The 23,912-nt window shown below is 39.4% G+C and overlaps 1 protein-coding gene and 1 non-coding gene across 5 annotated transcripts in view; one reads left to right on the plus strand and one right to left on the minus strand.

Annotated features, from left to right (window-relative positions):
- The window catches only part of LOC115453914 (putative 1-phosphatidylinositol 3-phosphate 5-kinase), a 29,705-nt gene extending 7,330 nt beyond the window's left edge, over positions 1–22,375 (plus strand). For 2 of the 4 annotated variants that reach the window (XM_037438929.1, XM_037438930.1), the window contains exons 10-33: positions 5,798–5,918; positions 6,532–6,640; positions 7,313–7,565; positions 7,946–8,645; positions 9,354–9,555; positions 11,248–11,365; positions 11,701–11,893; positions 12,285–12,416; positions 12,907–12,997; positions 13,393–13,592; positions 13,719–13,837; positions 14,206–14,334; positions 14,587–14,709; positions 14,982–15,038; positions 15,769–15,828; positions 16,858–16,946; positions 17,208–17,332; positions 18,300–18,411; positions 18,620–18,794; positions 18,988–19,092; positions 19,430–19,549; positions 19,832–20,179; positions 20,675–20,830; positions 21,791–22,375. In XM_037438929.1, the coding sequence (XP_037294826.1) occupies positions 5,798–5,918; positions 6,532–6,640; positions 7,313–7,565; positions 7,946–8,645; positions 9,354–9,555; positions 11,248–11,365; positions 11,701–11,893; positions 12,285–12,416; positions 12,907–12,997; positions 13,393–13,592; positions 13,719–13,837; positions 14,206–14,334; positions 14,587–14,709; positions 14,982–15,038; positions 15,769–15,828; positions 16,858–16,946; positions 17,208–17,332; positions 18,300–18,411; positions 18,620–18,794; positions 18,988–19,092; positions 19,430–19,549; positions 19,832–20,179; positions 20,675–20,830; positions 21,791–21,981 (4,028 nt within the window). In that variant the 3' untranslated portion in view covers positions 21,982–22,375. The remainder of the gene's footprint in view (positions 1–5,797; positions 5,919–6,531; positions 6,641–7,312; positions 7,566–7,945; positions 8,646–9,353; positions 9,556–11,247; positions 11,366–11,700; positions 11,894–12,284; positions 12,417–12,906; positions 12,998–13,392; positions 13,593–13,718; positions 13,838–14,205; positions 14,335–14,586; positions 14,710–14,981; positions 15,039–15,768; positions 15,829–16,857; positions 16,947–17,207; positions 17,333–18,299; positions 18,412–18,619; positions 18,795–18,987; positions 19,093–19,429; positions 19,550–19,831; positions 20,180–20,674; positions 20,831–21,790) is intronic. The other 2 variants (XM_037438932.1, XM_037438931.1) reach the window with 2 other exon arrangements.
- On the minus strand, positions 184–384 carry LOC115453915. Its single transcript, XR_003939612.1, has one exon. It is a non-coding gene; the product is annotated as a small nucleolar RNA U3 (small nucleolar RNA).
- Positions 22,376–23,912: the final 1,537 nt, after the last annotated feature.

The following is a 23,912-nucleotide window of genomic DNA, read 5'->3' on the forward strand; positions in this document are numbered from 1 at the left end:
ATAATAAGTATAGAAACAGTTCGATATAATAATTCAAACTACATGTACCAATTCCCATACGTGTCACGTGTAAGCAACTTGCAATTTTCAATATAAAGCCATTTAATTATACTTGGGATAACGTTACTTAAAGAGAGCTTATTGACCGTAGATATTTTCAGGTTTTTAAAAGGTTTAAAATTAACCACTCAGACAGCGACAACGCCCCACTCTCCCCGTAAAGGGAGCGAACGATCATCGAGGGCTGATGGTAGATCTACCATCGCCAGCCTCACGCTCAGGGCGCCGCGCCACGTTTCATCGTCGTGGTTACGAGTTGATTCACATAGTGTGAAGTTCTCGGGAAGAGCTTACTATAGAAATGATCCTATGAAGTAAGGTCTTGCCGATGATCACCCGTTCGAAGCTAGTAATGGAATGGCGGAGAATTTTGACATCGCGATTTAGGAGTTGTATGAAACGGCACAGCGCCATCTGTTGGCCTTGGACGAAAAAAAAGTGACATTTGTTGAAACGTCATATGTCAGAATAGGTTATAATGTCACGTGGCTGATGTAATGAGGTCAATGTCAACTGATTGCTACTGACGCCAAATTTAGTATTAAAGCTTTTAAAATATCAGACAATTGTACTTTTATACTTAACTCATAGAGCTTTCTGTTGTAAATATGGTATATGTTCTTAGTAATTAAATAAAGTTAGTAAAAAGATGTTATTGACATGAGTGTTTATTTCGGACTAAAGAGAAGTAACTATGGCAAACAAAATACAATTAGTTCTAAAAATAGAACATATAAAAAATAATAAGTCACGACGAAGGTTACAATCTCCAACAGCCGCCCTTAATCGCAGTTGTGACAGAAACAAAGCAAATAAAATAATTAAGTTTCTAAACCTAAGTTAACTACACATCGTTTGTGTGCTAGAGGTCCGAGGGCCTTCGTTAGTACATCAGCAGGCATATCGTTACTTTTATATATTCTAACTTAACAATATTATTAGATACCTTTTCCCTAATAAAGTGAAACCTAGTATCTATATGCTTCGTCCTGCTGTGGTGTACAGGATTTCGAACAAGATTAATGGCACTTTGGCTGTCAGAAGCTAAGTTAACTGAACAAAGTATACCTGTTATCTCGTATATAAACCGACGTAAGTAACACGCTTCCTTCGTGGCAGACGCTAATGCCATATATTCTGACTCGGCCGAACTTAACGCAACAGTAGGTTGCTTCTTAGACTCCCATGATACTGGACCTCCACTTAACTTGTAAACATAACCGGTGTATGACCTTCTGTCGATTGGACAGTTTGCCCAGTCTGCGTCACAAAAACCCTTTAAAGGTTCTCTATTCTTCCTGTAAACCAATGAATAGTTTAGGGTACCTTTTAGGTATTGCAGAATCCTTTTAGCAGCATTCCAGTGTTCTTTAGTAAAACACGTATTAAATTGACTTAAATAGCTCGTGGCGTAAGCGATGTCTGGTCGTGTGTTTACCGCTAGATACATGAGGCATCCTATTAAGTTTTGATAAGGATAAGACTCACCGACTTGACCATCCATTCTTTTTCCATATTCTTTTAATTAATGGAGTATCCACGGCCTTACAATCCTTCATATTAAATTTTTCTAATATAGAAAGAATATAATTTCGCTGGTTCAACCTTATACTCTCGGAATCACTTTCAACTTGTAGTCCCAAATAACATTTCAGTATTCCGAGATCTTTTAATGAAAAATATTTCGACAAATCATTCTTGACAGTGTCAAATGTCAAATCAGAATTAAAGAAGACTATTATGTCATCAACAAAGATTCCTAATATTACAAGTTCTTTACCAAAAGTTTAGTATACACACAAGGTTCGGAAGGAGTTCCTATGAAACCTATTTTAGAAAGCGTTTCATTTAACTTTTTATTCCAAGCTCGCGGTGCCTGTTTAAGACCGTAAAGAGATTTCTTCAATAAACAAACTTTGTTTTCTTTACCCTTTTGAATAAAACCAAGAGGTTGCTCCATGAAAACTTCTTCTTCTAAATCTCCGTTAAGGAAAGCTGTATCGACATCTAAGTGCTTCATTCTCAACTTCATATCTGCAGCTATCGCAAACAACGTGCGGAGGGAAGAATGACGAATCACTGGTGCGAACGTCTCCTTGTAGTCTACACTTTCAACTTGATGAAAACCTTTGACGACGAGTCTCGCTTTATACTTGATAATATTACCATAAGCATCCCTTTTAATTTTGTAAATCCATTTACATGGTATAACCTTTTGTTAGGTCTATCTACTAAATTCCATGTATGGAGTTTCCTTAAGGAACTATACTCATCAACCATAGCATGTTGCCACTTATGAGCATCATCGGCATGAGTAGCTTCGTAATATGTCGTAGGTTCATTAGAATCTACCATTGACGTATTGTAAGCTTTATAAAAATTTGTTGCTTTTCTATCTCTGGAAGGGTATCTGCGCTCAGGGTGCGATTCCTGTTCCAAATTCGCTGTCACTTCTTCCACACTAGGCATCCTTAAGTCACTGAGAGACTCTCGCTCTTCCAGAGTCACTGACTCTTTTGCACTTTCTAGATTTACTGGTAAAGTTGCTTCAGCCGCCGGGCTGATATTCTCATCACAGTCATAGAATTGACAGTCATGATCAAACTCAGACTCAATCTCTTTTTGCTCATCAAATAACAATATAGATTTTGACTGTGTGACAGATTGCTTCTGCTTTAGCGCTGTAAAGCAATTTTCAAAAAAGGTTGCATCTCTGGATATAATAACTTTTCGTGGGTTAGCAGGATCCCTAAAAATATAAGTGCCTGGATTTTCAGAATAACCGACGAAAATTGCTTCCTGTGCCTTGACATCTAATTTCTTCCTGTGACACGAAGGTATATGGACTAGAGCTCTACAACCAAATACTTTTAGATGGCTAAGATCACCTTTTCGTCCATACCATTTGTCATAAGGAATTTGTCCACCTAAGGCTCGATGAGGAGACCTATTCTTAAGGTAAATGGCAACTTGGAATGCATCTTCCCAGAATGCTTTCGGTAGTGAACTTTTAGCTAGCAACGTTCTTGCCTTTTCTGTAACCGAACGATGGGTGCGTTCCGCTACTCCAACTTGCTGAGGACTATAAGGCGTCGTTGTTTGATGTTCTATACCTTTTGAAGCAAGATAATCAACAAACTCTTTATTCACGAACTCCTTACCTCCATCAGTCCTAATTGCTTTAATTGTTTTATCTAACTGATTTTCAACAAAACATTGAAACACACAAAATATATCTTTGACTTCTGTTTTAGAAGAAATAAAATAAGCAAACACTTTTCGCGTATAATCGTCTACTATTGTCAACATATATCTATTTCCTTGAAAAGAAGTTGTAGACACCGGTCCCATCAAATCCATATGGATCAGTTCCAAAGGGAAGTAGCCCTATTAAACGCTAACCTTTTGAAAGGTTTTCTTGCTTGTTTACCTTCCACGCAAGCGATACAACTAGTTTTATCTACTCCTGTATACTTTATACCTACCTTGTGATTTTTCAGTTGGTTCATGCCTATACGACACAAATGTCCTAACCTCTTATGCCAAATTTGATAACTATCCTGACAGCCAGAGTGCACATCTTGTGTCAAAAATTATCCGCCACATTCTCGGAAACATTTACAGTACCATCTAAAACGTACAGTCCACCACAGGGCGAGGCATGAGCAACAGATTCACCTGTAAAATTAAAAGTATCAGATTTATAAAAGTTACATCCATTTTTATCAAAACACAAATAAAACCCTTTTCAACAGTTTTATATACAGATAACAAACTAGCTTTCAAATCTGGTATATAAGCAACATCACTAATGTTGTTGACTACGTTCTCGGGCGTGTTTATTGAAATATTTCCAATTCCGCAGCACTTAATCTGTTCTCCATTTGCGACAGTAACAGAACCTTGACTCTGTATCGAGATATTCTGAAACCAGTCCCGTCTAGAAGTCATGTGTCTAGTACAACCTGAATCTACATAAATTATGTCCTTTCTTGGGTTTCCAGAAGTATTAAGACTTGTAAATATCGTATCATTGGTATTTACCGCATTGCCTTTCTCCTTCTTGTTTCTCTGTGGACAGTCTGGTCTCTTATGTCCAGGTGTCTTGCACTCATAACAAACTATATTCTTCTTCATTGACTTAGGCTTCTTCTTCGCATGAAAGACAGAGTCTAATGATGTAGCCACATCTTTGGACATTTCATTAAGCAGTTTTGTTTTCACCAACTCTGTAGTCACGTCTACATTGCAATTTTCTAAAGCCATAATGAGAGGTTCATACCTTGGAGTTAGACCTCCCAAAAGTATTGCAGCAATAGACTTATCCTCTATGACTACATCAATATCCGCAAGATCCTGTGCGGTTGACATAACTGCGTTAATATATAGTTCAATATTTTTGAACTCTGATAGACTCAACCTGTACAGTCTACGCTCCAAAAATAATCTTCGTCCTATTCCCTTATCTTCAAAGGCTTTTTGCAAACAAGTCCATGCCTCAGATGCAGTTTTCGCACATCTTATATGGGTTATCGCTGCACCTTCTACTGATAAGCATATCTTTGCTAATGCCATTGCGTCTTTGCGTACCTTTGTAGAGGCAGGGGTTGTGTCTCCATCTCGGTATCCACTAATTGTTTCCCATAAATCCTCATGGATAAGGTAATTTCGCATCTTGAACTTCCAAGTCGGATATTCATCTTTTATCCTCAAACAAGGAAATGGAAAAGATGTGATCGACGCAGGGAATTTTTCACACTCGAAACATCTCCAGATTCATGTGACATTTTCAGACTATTACTATTTCCTAGTCACACAAAAATATATACAACTTTATTTTACTAAAAACGTGAAAAATCTAAGAACTAAGTTTTCGTGCTGATAACGTGTTGTAAATATGGTATATGTTCTTAGTAATTAAATAAAGTTAGTAAAAAGATGTTATTGACATGAGTGTTTATTTCGGACTAAAGAGAAGTAACTATGGCAAACAAAATACAATTAGTTCTAAAAATAGAACATATAAAAAATAATAAGTCACGACGAAGGTTACAATCTCCAACACTTTCTTATGACTAATATCAAATTTCAAAATCTACGCACCCGTACTATTCTTAATATGAATTTTAAATTCACAACGACAATCATTTTATGCTCTATCGTAACAACAAAATAACATTTTTAACTAATATCCGGCTTGAAGGACCTAAAATTCAATGTCAAAATATTTTATTTATTTTTAAGCAAGGTTAAAGAAAGAACAAATCTGTAAATTCTATTATTAAGTTATATAATATAACAGCTTTATGCTATTTAGAAAATCATTTGAAATAAAATAATACAGAAATCTAACATTTATGTTACATCTTTAACACAAAAAAGTGCATCTTGTTTATGCAAAAATTTAGTAAATATACTAAAATATACTAAAGTGTATGAAACATTACATGCAGAATTTTCAATATTTCTTTAGCTTCTTTGTTATTAATGTACTGAAAAAAATTTGGAACACAAAAAAGTGCATATTGTGTATGTAAAAATTCATTAAACATACTCCAAGAAATATTAAAATTTCGGCATGTAATGTTTTATACACTTGAAGTTTCTTTGTTATAAATTTACTGAATATTATTAGTTTGTTAGTCAATCTGCAGCTACTTTAAGGCCATTTTAGAGTCAGTTAAAGTTCTCTGTTTCTATCAAATTGGTCTTCAGAAAAAAACCCATCTCTTCGCAGACGTACACAGCAACGACATGGACGTGCGGAACTACGTGCAAGTGAAGAAGGTGCCTGGAGGGACGATGCGAGACAGCTGCGTCATACAGGGAGTCGTGATGACCAAGAACGTCGCGCATAGGTACGTGTATTTACTAGTGGTATTGGGTCCATATAAGTCGATTCCTACTAGATTCCCTTTATTAATTTAAGTATGTGAAATTGAATTATTATAAGAACGATTTTCAGATCGATTTTATGCATATTATTAGTACTTATATGCAGTGGTGGTTCTTCCATAGAAGCTATGTTTAAGTTTTTATAAAATTTTAATTTATTCCTCTTAAGTATTAATGTTTGTTTACACATTATATTTACTTTGTGAATGTTGTATACCTGTAAGCGGCATACATATCAGCCAATTGTCAACACGCAATTTTTTATTTTATTTTTAAGGATATGTATGCTGTTGGTGTACCTTATTAAATAAATAAATAAATAAGCCTGGCTTGCCCTAAAATAATTATTTACACAAAATGGAACATGGAACAATAATCAAAATTTTAGGGTCGGTACAGTAAAGAAAAAATTCGTACGCGCCGTGTCGGTGCACCGCGCCGGTCTTGAGCGCACCTACACACATACTAATACACGGTCAAAAATCGTGTCACAAAAAAAAGGAATAAAAGGATTTAATTTTTATGAGAGGTTGTCAAATTGTATGAGTTAAATTTTATATGTTTTTTTTTTTTCAGGGGCATGCCGCAGCAGATATCCAATCCGACCATACTGCTGCTGGACTGTTCCGTAGCGTACCAGAGGGTGGAGGGCAAGCTGACGTCATTGGAGCCGGTGCTTCTGCAAGTGAGTTGGATTGAAATCAAATTTGATTTTTGTTTATGATATTATTTAAATAGGTGATATAATATTGGTTTAAAGTAGGTTTTTTTTATCATTTCTTTTTTGGGGTACGCTACTTGTCGAAATTTGTAAGTCTATAATTTTTTGTATCCACCCTTCCTTCCTGTACTTTTTAAGGGCAATTTTTTTTCGCCACAAAAAAAGCGCTGGCTTATAGTAATAATGAATAGAATTTGCGACGTATGCTTTTGGAGCGCATTATTATAGATGTTTTAATTTAGCTTAGAATTAACTAATAGGTTTATAGCAAGTAGATAATAAATTTGTCAGAAAAAATATATGGAAGTAAATACATAGAAGTGCAATTATTTGTCTATTGTTTTAGTGTTGACTATAAATCTTTCAGAAATTTATTGTAAGGTATATGTTGGAAATTATACATTGCATTCTTGCCAATTTTTTATGAATAATAAAAAAATGGCAAGAATGTAATTGGCCGAGTTTCAATAGTTCGATGTTATGAAATGTATGTCGTAGATCCTAGTTTTCAGGAGTTGCTGGATGTGATTTAGAATGAAAACCAAGAATAGAGTGAAGTAAATTTTTCATACTGTAAAATATAATGTTCTGAACTAAGCTGCATTAAGTTGGCTGGGTGGTGGTGGTGGCGTGCAGGAGCGCGAGTACCTGGTGCGGTGCGCGGCGCGCATGACGGCGCTGCGCGCGCGCGTGGTGCTGTGCCGCGGCCGCGTGCAGCGCGCCGTGCAGGACGCGCTGCGCGGCGCGGGCGTGGCGCTGTGCGCCGCCGTGCGCGCGCCCGCGCTGCGCCGCGCCGCGCGCTGCACCACGGCCGACCCGCTCGCCTCCGTCGACGCCAGGATCGGCGCGCCGCGCCTCGGCACCGCGCACAACTTCTACGTCAAGAACTGTCAGTACACTTCTACATTCATTACTAACAATCGTTTACATCGCCTCAACAGCCTTTACAGCTAACGAAATCCTATAATCATTGTAGCATTCCGTAGCACCATCTACTTAAAAAATAACATCTAATATTTTCCACGAAGGAAAAGAAAATTACCGAATTAAAGTAGCCTTAGAGCCTATAATAAACCCAGGGCATGGTCTATCTGCATGCCAAATTTCATCTAAATCCGTTAAACAGTACTACATTTACCTTAAACAAATATACAAACATTCACATTCATATAAGTATGATAAACACTAAATCCTTATAATTGCATATTCACCACTAAAAAAATAACGTTTCTTCAACACAATAAACATTTAATCACATTAACTTTACAGTTTCCGGTAAAACTTTGGTAGTACTAGAAGGCTGCGCGGAACCGCAACTCGGTTGTTGTATTCTATTACGAGGTGCACCGTTACAAGAATTAGTTCGAGTGAAAAAAGTTGTCAAATTTATGCTCCTCGCTTGCTACAATTGGAAACTGGAGAAAGCATTTTTAAGTGATCTCGAAGCTATATTACCTGAACCAGGAGTTACCTTTGACGACGACGAAGTTACTGAACAAAAAGCCACTGATGAAAATGAAAAAGACGAAAAAAATACAAATATAGACCAAACAAAAAGTAATGGATCTGACAGAAATGTGGACAATATATCAATGAAGAACTACAATGCTAAATTAGAAGAAGCCAAGTCCAACTCACAACCTGTCCAATATGAAAATGAACCTTTGAATTTTAATCAAAGTCCTAATAGTGATCCTAATGATGACACAATATTTTGTGGCTTCAACAAGGATACTCCAAAAAGTGATGAAGCAGAAAACAAGACCGATAACAAAGACGCGGCTAAACTCGAAGACGATTTTGTAAAATCGAAGCCCTATGTGCGTAAAGCTGACAGTGATAAAAATTTAAGTTGTGGAGTACCTATTAAGGATTTCAGTGATCCATTACATTCAACACTTTCAGTGGATGATGAAGTGTTTCTGCCGAAAGAAGAAGCAGAGTTAAAGGCGGATACGCAAACTGAAAGGTAATTAAGAATATTTTGTGCATTAAATTATTTTGTGGAGTGTTTGATTGAACTTGGCAACATTTGAGATTAAGTTTTATTAGATAGACTTTTCCATAATTAATTTTGAAACTTTCCATTGAAGTGTAATGACTTTTTTGCGCATTATATTTTATACATATTTATGTGAAATTGGCGTTTTATCGTACTGCCCACTTTAATCGGAAATATCTTCTCTTTGGTTAAGAATTCCAAATTCAAATTTATAAATGCATTGAACTGATATATTTGAGTTTCGTAAATAGTCATTTATTTGTTTTTTTTCTGATACGTTTTTTCTTTGGCGTCTTTCATATGGCGCAATGGAAAACATGAAATATCGCTATATTTACAACTTTTTCGTAATTTGGATAGCTTTTTACAAGGAAAAAAATTCGAGTCCGATGTGGCAGTTCCAACCGCCTATAGACAGTTTACTGATTCTCGCCCCCATGGTTTTCTAGTAAAGGGATCAATGAACTACTCATAAGATGGCCATAGTGCAATGATAACAATAATGCATACTTTGAATAATTATAAAAAAAAACGACTGTATTCCTCCCATACCTACAAAACGCTAATTTCATATTATGTACTGACCTAATATAATAAAAGACAAGTTATAGGATACCGACATAAAATGTTATAATTTATCGAAATCGTAAATCATACAATATATAACTCCGACAGATGGTCGACGGACGACGTGGTGCTGTCGCTGTCGCCGAACGTGGCGGTGCCGGCGCCGTACCTGGAGACGGAGGCGGGGCGGCGCTGCGCCCTGCGCGCCTACTACCCGCGCCCGCTCGTGGCGCCGCGCGCGCCGCCGCCCACACCCCGCGCGCTGCGCCGCGCGCCGCACCCGCCGCCGCGCCGCCCGCCCGCCTCCGCCGTACGACTAGCTTCTTATGTCATACTAGCGACCCGCAATGCAATGCTGATACTAAATACACTACAGAAAAACTGTGAACGTTGTATATAAAACATAGCGGCCCGCTCTGGCTTCGCACGGGTATAACATAACAAAATAACAGTATTTCTCCACTATTTAATGGATGTTATTATACATATAAACCTTCCTCTTGAATCACTCTATCTATTTAAAAAAACGCATACAAAGGGACTATGTAGTGATGAAATTGTCGTACTGGCCACTTTGATCTTAAATATCTCCTTTTTGGTTAATAATTCCAAATTCAAATTTATAAATGCATTGAATCGATACATTTGAGTTTCGAAAACAGTCATTTATTTTTTTTCCCGATTCGTATTTTATTTGACGTCTTACAAATCGTGCAAAGGAAAACATGAGCTATATTTATGAGTATGAGTTCCACCACGATATCCCCTGCCTGTTGTAAAAGGCGACTAATAAGGGCCATCGGAGGGTCATCGGCGGGCGGCAGGGGGCCGTCCACCCGTAGTGTATGTCGTGCACATCTCACACCATTCGCACATTGTGATGACACCGGGGTTAGACAGCAGCGTGGAAGGTAAGCCTCATGTTACCGCTGATGCCGAGAGCGTCTTTCGGTTCCGAGAGGGCTTCTGAACTTCCAATCCTCCCTCCCCCCGTACAATAACGAAGACGAGATGCGGAACCGCGTAAGGACGCCTGCGGACGACCCTAACACCTCCTCTCCCCGCCCAATAACGGAGATGAACCACACCATGTGGAACCGCGTAGGGATGCCTGCCGTGACCCTTTAGATACTTTTGTTTAAGGAAACCCGCAGTCGTCGCTAATGCGCTGAAGAGGGCTACCGCGAAGTTTTAGTTGGTATGTCGTACGTTGTATATAGGTAAGGCACTCGGTCTGACCGTCGCTTGAAAGTCATCATCAAATCCGGGCTCAACGCCGGGTCGTAAGGCATGGTGACCGCAACATAACCGCCTAGTCGCCCCAACGTAAGCTGGGCGGTAGTCATTTAGGCACTTGCACAGCGAAACCAATAAAAAAGGACAACGCTAGACCTCATACTGCACAACAGACCGTCGCTATATTAGGGGAGCTGTAACTGGAATGTGTTCCCGCAGAACATAATAAAAATAGAGTTTTGATTTTGTAGTATTTAATTGCACTTTGAAACTAGTAATTGGTATACAAAATATGTGGCTCAGACGAGCCGCACGGCCGTTCATGCGGACGCTCATGGGCGAAGGGCGAGGGGCGGCGGCCGAGCGCTGGTGCAGGCGCGCGCCCCTTGCGGCCCGCTCTCCCGCAGCCGGGTCGCATCTCCACGAACCCCTCTGGCGGACTGTCTGCAACGTCCACCGTACTCCTCTGACCTTGCTCCAACAGATTTCCACTTTTTTCATAATTTGGATAATTTTTAACAAGAAAAAAAATTCGATTCCAATGTGGCAGTCCCAACCGCCTGCAGACAGTTTATTGATTCTCGCCCTCATGGTTTTTTTAGTAAAGGCATCAATTAACTCCCTATGAGATGGCAGTAGTGCATACTTTAATTAATTAATTATATTTTACACAAAAAACTACTATTTCTCCCATACAAAACGCCAATTTCATATGTAAGGACCTAATATGTTATACACATTACATATTTTGTTCTTTTTTTGCCAGGAGGTCCACCCATTCATCCGTAACCCGATCACAACAAACGCGGATGACCCAGCACTGAAGACAGCGCTGGCGCACTACCGAGCCACCGGCTGTCGACTTGTTAATGACGAACACACCCGTGAGTAGCTACAGTAGCTTACCAATTCATTCATTCATAATGTAAATGCAAAGGTATCTTCGTATTTTAGGAGTTGACTGAACAGAATTTAATAGAGATTGACAAAGCCACGGGGAAAAATTTCGACTTTTTATTACATAATTGTATTTTTGTACCAGTAAAGTCGGCAACAGAAGTTTTTAGAAAAATGCTAATCGTCAATTTCAGATGAGATGTAAAAAAAAAACAAAGTGGCATATTTTAATCACCCGTGATTTGTTACTGCGCTGATTTACAGAAGAAAAAAACGAAATTCCACCCTTACAGTATTTTAAGGCAAAATCGTTACTTCACAGCATCCTGTCCACTCTACAATCCGTCAGTCCTCAAGAAGGTCCCCAAGGAATTAGAGGAGGAATCGAACGACAAACAGTCGGAGAACGAGCCGCTAGACCCGCTGGACCCTGAGAACCATCAACGCCTCAGTCTTCTGCTGTACAGCTTCAGTAACAAGTCTGCTAACGTACCGGATTTCTGCGTTAATCCTTGGTGAGTATTTCTGACGAAAGTTACTTCTTCCATAATACAATATACGACCGATCTCAATAAATAAACCTAATCTTAATCTTCGATCTGATATCGAAAATAAACCAATCAAAATAAGTGTTTTTTGGTATACTGCAAAGTGACTCCACTACCTCTGATGGTAAGTGGAGTGGGGTCCAATAGAATGTCGACTGAAGAGAAATGATAACCCCCTGACAGTCGATACAATTATGCCGGCCTGTTGGAACCGGATATACACAGGCTGATCCCGGAACGAGACACACTTACGTGGGTCACTATTGCGTGTTTTAACGTCTTGCGTACAGTGGTCGCTATCTGGGTGGATATAAAATATATTCTACCACCAGATAAAAAAAGTCTCATTAATTACCAGGATAGTGACGATGGATCTGTACGGACGACACGACATATCGCTGGGCGCGTTCCTCGACAAGTACTGCTTCAACGGCGACTACAAGTGCACCTCAAACAACTGCCAGGTGCCGATGAATCAACACGTCAGAAGGTTAGTAACAACTACACAAAATCATGAATTGATTACTCAGCTTAATGCATGAAAGAGTGTAAAGGTATACTGCCGTACTAAGGGCAAAAGCGGTACAAAAAAATCAAAACTTAGATTTTTATGTCGTCAGATAGCTTAAAGAAATACTCATTCAATGAACTCACCTAAATAAGGGTATCTCGTTTAAAACTTGTTCAAAAAAACCTTAAAAGAGTGTATCTATCTCATTTTTACATACAAAACTATAAGACTATTTACAAAATTGCGAGTATCTCGAAATAAGGTTTCCTGCTTAGCATGACAGTATAGGGGACTGAGTTTGGGTGCGGGGCGGGTATTTAGGTTAGACGTGAGAAGCTCAAGTCATCGACTAGTTAATCGATTTGTTCAACCTTTGTGTGGTCAAAACTAGTGGTATGTTCGAAGGAAGTCATGGATGATGGTATTCGGGCGTTGTGTGTATTTGGATACAGTGTTATGTTCCTCACAGGTTCGTTTACGGCGACGTGTGTCTTACGATCACGTGCAACACGGTTGGACACAGCAACCTCGACAAGCCGAGAGATGATCAAAGTAATCAGGTATATAGTGCGTTTTTTTTAATATATAAGTACATTTATTTTATTGATATTGATAGGAAAAATTTTACTCTTATTAAAATATCAATTCAAGGTCTTAGGTCCAAACTCCAAAGGTTGTAAACTTTCAAGATTTTTAAAATGTCAGAAACTAGAAGTAGTTTATTTGGAAATATTGAACAAAAACAAATTTAAGAAATAACAATATTTTTAGGAGCACCATTAAAAAAAAATTACATGATTTCTTTTTATGTTTTAATCTTAGTTTGTTTTAATCACCTCGAGGTTTTCAATAATAAGAAACAAATTTATTTTGATAATGAGGTGTATTATTTACGGGACACCGTGTATAATTTGTGTCATAATGAGTTACGGCTGAATCTGTTGCCGCCCCGCAGGTGTCGGTGTGGACGCGCTGCGAGTCGTGCGGCGCGGCGGCGCGCGCGCGCGGGCTGTCGGCGCGCGCGCGCCTCGTGTCGCTCGCGCAGTACGTGCGCACGCGCGTGTCGGGCGCGCGCTACCGCCGCGCCGGCTGCGACCACCCGCTGCACGCGCATGCGCACGCCTTCGTTAAAGCGCACACCACCGCCTGGTTCAGGTACCTACATGCCGTACTTACTTCCAATCGATACAACTCCGCTGAAACAGGTCATAATATGCTGACTAAATCAACATCTTACGACAATATCTGAAAAAATTCACAATCGTATTTACTTTATTTCAGGACTAGCAAAATACAAACATATGAAATAGAACTACCGCCCGATGTTATATCGACTAAATATGACGTGAAACAAATGCGCGACACACTCATAAACCAACTCAATGAGCTGATGCTTAAAGGTAAGCTGAATTCACAAAAAGAGAATATCGTAAAGACCAGCCAACCTATATGCGTGCTCCTGCATGTCAGCAAACCCACCTAAAATTTAAATTGTGCTTATTTTTATGATTAAAGCATTCTAGAACTTATTTAAAAAATAAAAAAAAAACATCTAAACAATTAAAACTTTCTTTTAGCATATCTTTTGTTGAAACCTGACTATTACACGTGATACAATAATTTATACCTTCTCTGAATATGGTATAAAAATTATGGTTATGAAAACAAAAAAAAAAACAAATAAAATTATTCGATTTCTCAAATCATTCGATTACACCATGTATAAAATATAAATCCATACTTTTAACCCGAGTATGGTATCCACCAGGTCACGAGACATTCAGTGGTGTGACAGAGGGTGAGGCCGAGAAGGAGTACGCGGCATTCAAACAGCACACAGAGCAGATCCATCTAGCGCTCACATCCGCCAGTCTCCAGGAACACACCACTTTACCAGGTGATTTTTCGATCATGGTTACATGATAAACATGGTTAGTTTCAGGCAGGTTTATTTTGTTATGATTTTTAAATTGCCACCATGGTTACATATGGAAATAATCACTTTGCGACCATGGTCGCTGCAAGTGTAGTATTCTAAGGTGAATCCAGAGTAGAAAATCAAAGTATTGTGTTTAATTATTTAAGAGTGTAATATAATAGTCTTTTATACCATATTTATTGTCCATAAACATATTTGAATATCTTGCAGCTGTGGTACGAAGTCTATGGACAGTGTCTGACAACATCATAGCCGGAGAGAAGATGCTGCGAGACGCTCAAGACAAGTGGTCATGTCCACCGCCCAAGATCAAGTCTCAACCGGAGACTACAGGTAGGTAACTGGAGACTATCGTAGTCTGAGTGAGTGATTGAAAATCACTACAACTTTATTTAATTTAATCAATCATGAAACAAATTATAACCTGACTAAAATATATAAAAATGAAACAAATCCTAATAAATAGTAACCCTGTGTTTAGCTGCTTTGGGAAAATCAGGAACCAGGAGGCGGGAGGGAAATCAGGTTTTTTTACAGGAATTCCATGCAGTATTTGACTATTATGTGCTTCTACGTGCATAATATTACATTTTCTTATATTGCAGTTGATGACAAATCCGATATAGAAGATTCCTCCGGCGAGAACGGTAATGAAGGAGTCGGTAAGTAGTGCTGTAGTATTTGTTATTCCATGTTAATAAGTCAAGCATGATACAATATTTAACAATGGGGGTGTATCGATGATTTTTCTAATCGATTTATTTAGTTTAGTTTCTGCGTAAGTTATATTTGATTAAAAATGTATCGATTTTATCGTTTTGTTATTACTATTATATGAAAATTGATTAAACTATATTGAATAATAATTCAACGAATAAAAATTGATATCGATATAAATGGAATGATAATCGATTCATCCCCGTAAGTTAACACAAGCTAACAATTGTGAGCATGTTCATTTTTAATTGCACATTAAGTACCTACCTCTTACTCATAGTTTTATGTGTTTGTACCAATCAATGTTTTGTTCTTTCTTACATTTATTGTTTGTGAAGTATAAAAGATTTATTTGGCTATGACGCACGATTTTTATTTTTGTATGGATGAATTGTGCCTGTATTCTAGAGTGAAAGAGATAATTGGCCTGTGGATAGTGAGGTTAGGACTTAGGATTCATAAATATCGAGTCCTTGGTTTAAAAATATCTTAAGCATGTACGTTGTAACATGTGGCTATTTTGTATAAGAATCTGTTCTGAATATGATATATGTAACTGTACTAGCCCTGTTGGAATATAAAAGGTGATATGACGTATGAGTGAAAGAGACAAAACACTGATGACCCGATGAGTAAGGGTTAGGTTAGGTTGTAACACTGCGGTTAATGTTTTAGGAACGACTTATGTGTTCGCCACAGATACCTCCAGTAAAGAACTGGAAAGGGAACAAGCAGGTAATATTATTCACAACATAACAATGATGGGGTATTTCATTTGTTTTTTTTTTAATATATATTTTTTTGATATATAAAAACATCCACAAACAAGCAAGTGGGTCGCGTAATGTTAGGTGACCTCTACTATTTGTAAACACCAGCAAATTATGAAAACCACCGGCTTAAATAGAAAGAAATAGAGATTAAATCAACTGTTGGTAGAATATGTGTATTCACCCAGATAGCGACCACCATACAAAAGGTGTAAAATCTGCTATAGAGGCCTAGGTATGGTTGATCAATTATAACTTATGTGGTATTGAGATTACTTTTATTACTATTTTTATTACTATTAGTACATTTTTGGTATTTAGTGGGTTATTTGTATCTGCCCGGTTCGCGATCACCGTCCACGATGTGTAAAATCCGCCTTAGTGGCTCATGTAGGTGTGGTGCGTTCAGGGATCAGCTTGTGTATATCCGGTTTCAAAGAGGTCAGCATAATTATATCGACTAGCGGGGGGTAATCATCTCTCGTCAGCCGACATTATCTGAACCCCACTCCACCTACCATCGGGTTCACTGGGTTCACTTTGCCGTGTCCATGTGAAAAAAGCATAGTGGAATACCCCATTAAAAACGAATGCATTGTAACTATTCCTAAACACTCTAATTGAAATTAGATACACCATTTAATAATTCGCACATTTAATAGCTGTTATTATATTTTTGTGGACATTGGTGTTTTATGTTTACCATAATAAGTTTTATTTTGCGTTAAATTAGACTGTATTAAGTTATGTTTAGAAACCGCATTTAAATCCATGTATTTCGTAACTGCAAAGTAAAACTGTATAGTCTATACATATTAGATAACATCTCGAATATTATTTTTTTCTATGAGGATGAAGTAATTCTTTACCGAATAAATCTTGCATTACCTAAAATTTAAAGCAATATTTTAGTTTACTTTATAACTGTTCCACTTATAGATTTAAATTATATTTATCCAAATAATTACCCCCTTTTTTATGAAAATGTCACCAGGAGTCGAAGAAGATGAAGAAAGAGGCGACAAGAAAACAGTCAGGCAAATATTGTCGCAGTTGTTATCCAATAACCAGCCTTCGCATCAGGTAGATAAGATTACTAATGTTATTTCTTTCAGATCATGTTATAGCATAGGTTGTTGAACTATAAGAGAAACAATATTCATTTATTATTTAAAACTGCTAAAAATGAATGAACCAAAAATACGTTTTTTTTTGTCTTGGGACCATCACCCGAATTGCCCCTACTAAATAAAAAAAAGAAACAATTATACAAATTGGTTAACAAATCTCAGAAATTTGGTCCCGCCCTTACGAGTACGGTTAAGTGTATGTGTTATATTGCAGGCGGGCATGATAATTTCGTCGGGTCTGGTGCCGGTGGTGGTGCAGGGCGGCGAGATCGGGTCCGTGATCGCGGCCACGCTCGCCTCCCTCGCGTACCGGCGCGCGCTCGCACTCGCACGACACAGGTCAGACGGGGGTCATAGTCTCTAGCGGGCTGGTGCCGGCGGTGGTGCAGGGCGGCGAGATCGGGTCCGTGATCGCGGCCACGCTCGCCTCCCTCGCGTACCGGCGCGCGCTCGCACTCGCACGACACAGGTCAGACGGGGGTCATAGTCTCTAGCGGGCTGGTGCCGGCGGTGGTGCAGGGCGGCGAGATCGGGTCCGTGATCGCGGCCACGCTCGCCTCCCTCGCGTACCGGCGCGCGCTCGCACTCGCACGACACAGGTCAGACGGGGGTCATAGTCTCTAGCGGGCTGGTGCCGGCGGTGGTGCAGGGCGGCGAGATCGGGTCCGTGATCGCGGCCACGCTCGCCTCCCTCGCGTACCGGCGCGCGCTCGCACTCGCACGACACAGGTCAGACGGGGGTCATAGTCTCTAGCGGGCTGGTGCCGGCGGTGGTGCAGGGCGGCGAGATCGGGTCCGTGATCGCGGCCACGCTCGCCTCCCTCGCGTACCGGCGCGCGCTCGCACCTCGCACGACACAGGTCAGACGGGGGTCATAGTCTCTAGCGGGCTGGTGCCGGCGGTGGTGCAGGGCGGCGAGATCGGGTCCGTGATCGCGGCCACGCTCGCCTCCCTCGCGTACCGGCGCGCGCTCGCACTCGCACGACACAGGTCAGACGGGGGTCATAGTCTCTAGCGGGCTGGTGCCGGCGGTGGTGCAGGGCGGCGAGATCGGGTCCGTGATCGCGGCCACGCTCGCCTCCCTCGCGTACCGGCGCGCGCTCGCACTCGCACGACACAGGTCAGACGGGGATCGTAGTCTCTAGCGTGCTGGAGCCGGCGGTGGTGCAGGGCGGCGAGATCGGATCCGTGATCCTCACTCGCGTATCGGCGCGCTAGTCATCTTCTTCTTTATTATCTTTTTTAGTTAAATAAATTATTATGATTTTGTCAATATCTGCTAAATTTTATGCTTCTTTTTTACCAGCACACAAATAGAGCAAGAAGACGGCGAGAATTCTAACAACACAGGCAAGGAGAAGTCTGAGAACGACAAGTCGAAATCGAAGTCAAACGACCATGTAGAAGTGTTATTGAAGGTTTGTATTATTTTATCTGATATGATAACCTGGTGATCTGGGCCATTAGACTGTATGAAATACAGTAGCAAAACTATTGGTTTTCAATCAAGCCATAATAACAATGTATATACTGCGATTCTATCTGATAAGATATCTCTCTCTCTTTTTGTTTCTCTGAATGTCTATGTATCTGTATGTATCATAATATTGTGTGTGATCTCATTAGGACGGTCTAGTTTGTCGCGTGTACGCGGCGACTCAGTTCGCGGCTCTGCGGCACGCGATCCTCGGCGGCATCGGGCGGGACTCGCGCGAGACTCGCGACACGCGAGACTCTCACGCACACGACACGTTGGAGTCACACGACATGCATGACTTGCCGCGCTGTCGTTGCGACCAGAGTCAGTACTATACACTGGGATTTGTTTTAATATCTTTTATTGTGTTAGTTTATTTGGTGCAAAGAGAAAAAAGGTCCTTTTACAAGATCTCATATTATACCTTAACATTGGCTGTGTTCAGTATACTTTTTTATTTTATAAATAATTACAATAACTGATAAATTATAATCAATAAAAAATTGTTTGTTTGCAGAAACCTTATGTGATATTGAAGAGGCGTTTATCAGGTCGCTGGCACACTGCGTACCCTGGGCTGCTAAGGGAGGCAAATCAGGATCTACCTTCTGCAAGACGAAAGGTAACTTCATACATTTTTGTAACTAAATAGGTACACATTTGTATTCATTTGCTTGTCAAATTAATATAAAAATCTGTCTAATTTATTGCGATCGCAGTTGTTTTGCAACTATTATCAAGCTCCGCATATAGCAAAATGCGACCATGGTCGCATTGCATCAAAGTTAAGTTTGCAACCATGGTCGTGCTGCGTCTTAGTTACTGTATCTATGTTTGCACTGCGGTCGCAGATAACTTGACGGCATTGATTAAATTGCGACCATGGTTACTCAGCAATCTACAACTACGGTTACTTTTAGAAATATGCTACCATATTATCACGAAATTCTCTTCCTCAGACGACAGGTACGTGCTGAAGGAGATGACGAAGCCTGAGTGGCAGCAGTTCCTGGACTTCGCACCGCACTACTTCAACTACGTTAATAACTGCAGGCAGAACAACCTCCCCAGTTTGTTGGGTTAGTCTCTTTTATAATGCGGCAGAGGTCGATCGTATTTAAAAAAACTTGTAAAAGGTTATCTCTAAAATTGTCAATCTGATATTTCTGTTTTATGTAACTAATCTTTTATGAACAATAACTATAACTGTGCCACCGAACATAAACTACAATCAGAAAAATTCACGTGGATTCTCAAAAATCTGAAATAATGATTTCCTAAAGCACTTGCATTGTGTAAGCAATATACTTTTGGAAGTTTTGCGCAGTAGTTCGATAGCAAATCTATTTTCCTGTTGTCAGCGCGCATCGTGGGCGTGTACAGCGTGGGCGGCGCCGGCAACGGCGTGCTCGTGATGGAGAACATCTGGTACGGCCGCCCGCGCGCCACGCGCTTCGACCTCAAGGGCTCCTCGCGCCACCGCCTCGCCGCCGACACGCAGCCCCGCGCCGTGCTCATGGACGAGAACCTGCTCAACTGTAAGCACTATACTGACTATTTATTGTATTGCAACGGCGTGCTCGTGATGGAGAACATCTGGTACGGCCGCCCGCGCGCCACGCGCTTCGACCTCAAGGGCTCCTCGCGCCACCGCCTCGCCGCCGACACGCAGCCCCGCGCCGTGCTCATGGACGAGAACCTGCTCAACTGTAAGCACTATACTGACTATTTATTGCTCATTTGAGACCATCATGGACGCATTTTTATGGGATTGTAGTGGTCACTTTTGTTATGGTTGCATTATCAGAAGAAAAGTTAAATAAAATTTTGTATTCGATGTATAATTACTGTTACATATTTATACTGATTTTTGAAAATCAACTTGTATGTCATAATTTTAGCGGTAGGATATATTTTTTATCCACCTTAATAGCGAGTAGCGACCACCGTACACAAGGTGTTAAAACCTGCCATATTGGCCCACGTAAGTGTGTTCCGTTCCAAGATCAGCCTGTGTATATATATCTGGTTCCAACAGGCACGCATAATTGTATCGCCTACCGAGGGGTAATCATCTCTCGTCATTCGACATTCTATTGGACCTCACTCCACTTACCATCAGGTGCAATGGGATCACTTTACCGTGCATGTATACAAAAAATCCGATTGGTATATTCCCGCTGGTGTCACGTGTGTGTGTGCAGTGCGCTGGTCGCAGCAGCTGTACGTGGCGTCGCACACGGGCGGCGTGCTGTGGGCCTGCGTGGAGCGCGACACGGCGTTCCTGGCGGCGCTGGGCGTCATGGACTACTCGCTGCTGCTCGGCATCGACGGCACCACGCTCGTGCTCGGCATTATCGGTCAGTACGGAGATACTTCACGAGATAATGATGTATTATATTGAAATTAAGTTATTTTAACAGTTTTGCTAAATCAGCAGATCGGTAAGCGTCTTAATCATGGTATAGCACTGTCAAAAATCGTTATTTTAATTCACAAATCCTATATAAATAATCGACATAACCTCCGATTACTATTTGTCAATGTTATATAAGAAAGTTTAGTACTCCAGATCAGAGATGTTATGGAGCTCCGTAACCGTAACCGAAACTATCGGATATCCGAAATAAAAATATATCCGTAACCGTAACCGTATCCGTTATAATAGTTTCGGATAAGTTACGGATAATATGTTTAGTACAGTGAAGGAAAAGTTTTGTGTTACGTACTAAATTCATTTATAAGGACAATATGCGTCCAAAGTAATTTAACTTTTTTTTTTTTTTTGTTCACGTTAAATTTAAACAGTGTGATAAAAACTTTCACGGAGAGGAGGTGCCACTACTTCACTAAAACTTCATATCAAATTAAAACACAGAGGTTTTCCTAACACCTATGTCCCCCAATTAGTTCATCGATAATTAATAATCGGCGATGACGACGAACGATAGTTAGTATTCGTCGCCCTACTGTATTACATAATATATTCTTTTTTATTTTACTTTAATCTAATATCCGTAACCGAAACTATCCGAAACTACCGGATAATCCGAAATAATTACATATCCGTAACCGTATCCGAAACCGATATAATTTTATTCCTATATCCATATCCGTATCCATATCCGAAATATCATATCCATAACATCCCTGCTCCAGATAAGCTCTCGAAAAAACTTTTTACCTAATTTGTTCTGTGCGCTTGCACCGCATCATTCATAGTTATGTCTTTGGTCATTTAAAATTCGCTCTGATCGGCCCTACTATACGTTGTCTGTATGAAGCCTATTCTAAAATATCTTTTTTCAATCCACTGTCAGATTACATCCGCACATTCACATGGGACAAGAAACTGGAACACTTAGTAAAGAAGAACCTCGGCTCCGGCCAGCCTACAGTGGTTTCTCCGGAGCAGTACAAGCGTCGATTCTGCGCGGCGTGTCGTAAATACTTCCTGCACGCCGCCGCGCACTGGGATCTGCTGATACCACCGTTAATGCATCCGCAGTGATAGTGTTTTAATCAATAATCGATTAGTCGATGTCAGTAATCGATATTGGTCACAAAATAGTTGTTTCAATGACCCTTTGTTAGAAAAATGTCGTAATCGATTGTATCGATGTTAGTAATCGATATTGGTCACAAAATAGTTATTTCAGTGACCCTTTGTTAGCAAAATGTTGCGATTAAATAGATTCGTGTAAATGGGATTTTATAGCCTAAATAAACCCACGCAATAAAGCCATTCAGAGTTCAAAGTATTATATCGATAGAGTCGACAATCGATTTGAGTCACAAAATGGTTATGCTTTTGTGAACTCCGTTTTGAACAGGGTGATAACCTTTTATAAATCTGTCTCGGATTTACCAGATATGAATATCACATAGAATAAAAGCCACTGATGTTTCACTCTTAAATATCTAGGAAGCAGTAGATTAGCTTGCAGCTATAGCCTAGAATCGTTTATTTTTTAAAATACTTAACGCTATAATATCATGCTCCAGAATCGATAGTTTGTTGTCGATAAAGTATTTGTAATGTTATTAACAAGCCTTTACGGGATATCGAAAGTATTGCGTCCAATTAGGTAATCGATATCAATAATTAAATATCTCCATTCGTTGCGACCATTACCAGTTTAATTGATGAACCTCTAGTTAAATCATGAACATTCCACGAATTAGTAGAAATGTTTTGTTGCGTTGTTGTTTCATTGATAAAATATGATCTTGAACGCATTTTGTGATAGTAATTTTAATAGTAATTGTATTAAATGAAATGTACTCGCGTTAAAGTCAATGGCTGGTTTCGAGTTCGTAATAACTTGTGCGTCTTATGTAACACTTTAATCTAAAAACAATGGGTGTCTTTATGTTAATAACTTCACACCGGTCATAAAGTTTAGATTGTACTGTTAGCTTCAAATGTAGTTGTATGTTCATAAGATGATCTATAAAAATTTCTTTGTAGTTCTTATATTTGGTCCTTCTCCGCGTTGTATGTACTATTTTACAATAGTTTATTGTTATGCTTTGTATTAAGAAAAATGTGTAAACACGAATTATACCAGTTAAGGTGGTAGCTCAAGGTCCATTTTCATACATTTTGTTTCGGCTTTAATCTGGGTAACTAAACAAGTATTGGCAAGTAAAGAATTTAAATTCACGTCTAGTTAGTGATTAGTTCTCGCAGTTGAAGAAAAACGTAAAATAATTAATAATCATGGATATTTCGGCCTTTAAAATTTAATATGACGAAATTTTAAAGGCAGAAATATCCATGATTATTAATTATTTTTACATTTTTCTTCAACTGCGAGAACTAATCACTAACTAGACGTGAATTTAAATTCTTTACTTGCCAATACTTGTTTAGTTACCCAGATTAAAGCCGAAACAAAATGTATGAAAATGGACCTTGAGCTACCACCTTAATCATGATTATTAAAAATAAATTTAATATTTATATTACAGGTCTTTCATTTTCATTTTACTGTATACTGGAACTCCCTAAATGTTCTACTTACCATACGATTTATACGGTGACGGTGGTACGTTTTCGTTTAACTTCGGGACTTCGAAAATTCGGAAGAGAACTTCTCAAAATCGAATATCATTTTAATGATTCTTTTTGTGTTGGGTTCAATATAGCTTTAAGATACTACCGTAATATAATAGAGATATGTGACAACTTGAAAGACATAAAATGAAAATCCTCAAAATTAGATTTCCATAATTTTAATACTGCCATATTGAAAATAGTGTTTGACTTCGAATTTCGAAAATGAAGCAGGGAATTTATCTAGATAAAATGAGATGAGAATTATTATTTTTGTATTGGGTATAAAACACAACCAAAATAAAACCACTACAACCAAATAAATTAAGCTTTGTATAAGGTAATTATGTTGTGGCTTTTTATTTTTCCTTTACACATTACCA

The sequence above is a fragment of the Manduca sexta genome, chromosome 15 (genome assembly GCF_014839805.1).
Source record: "Manduca sexta isolate Smith_Timp_Sample1 chromosome 15, JHU_Msex_v1.0, whole genome shotgun sequence".
In the NCBI taxonomy this organism is placed as follows: domain Eukaryota; kingdom Metazoa; phylum Arthropoda; class Insecta; order Lepidoptera; family Sphingidae; genus Manduca; species Manduca sexta.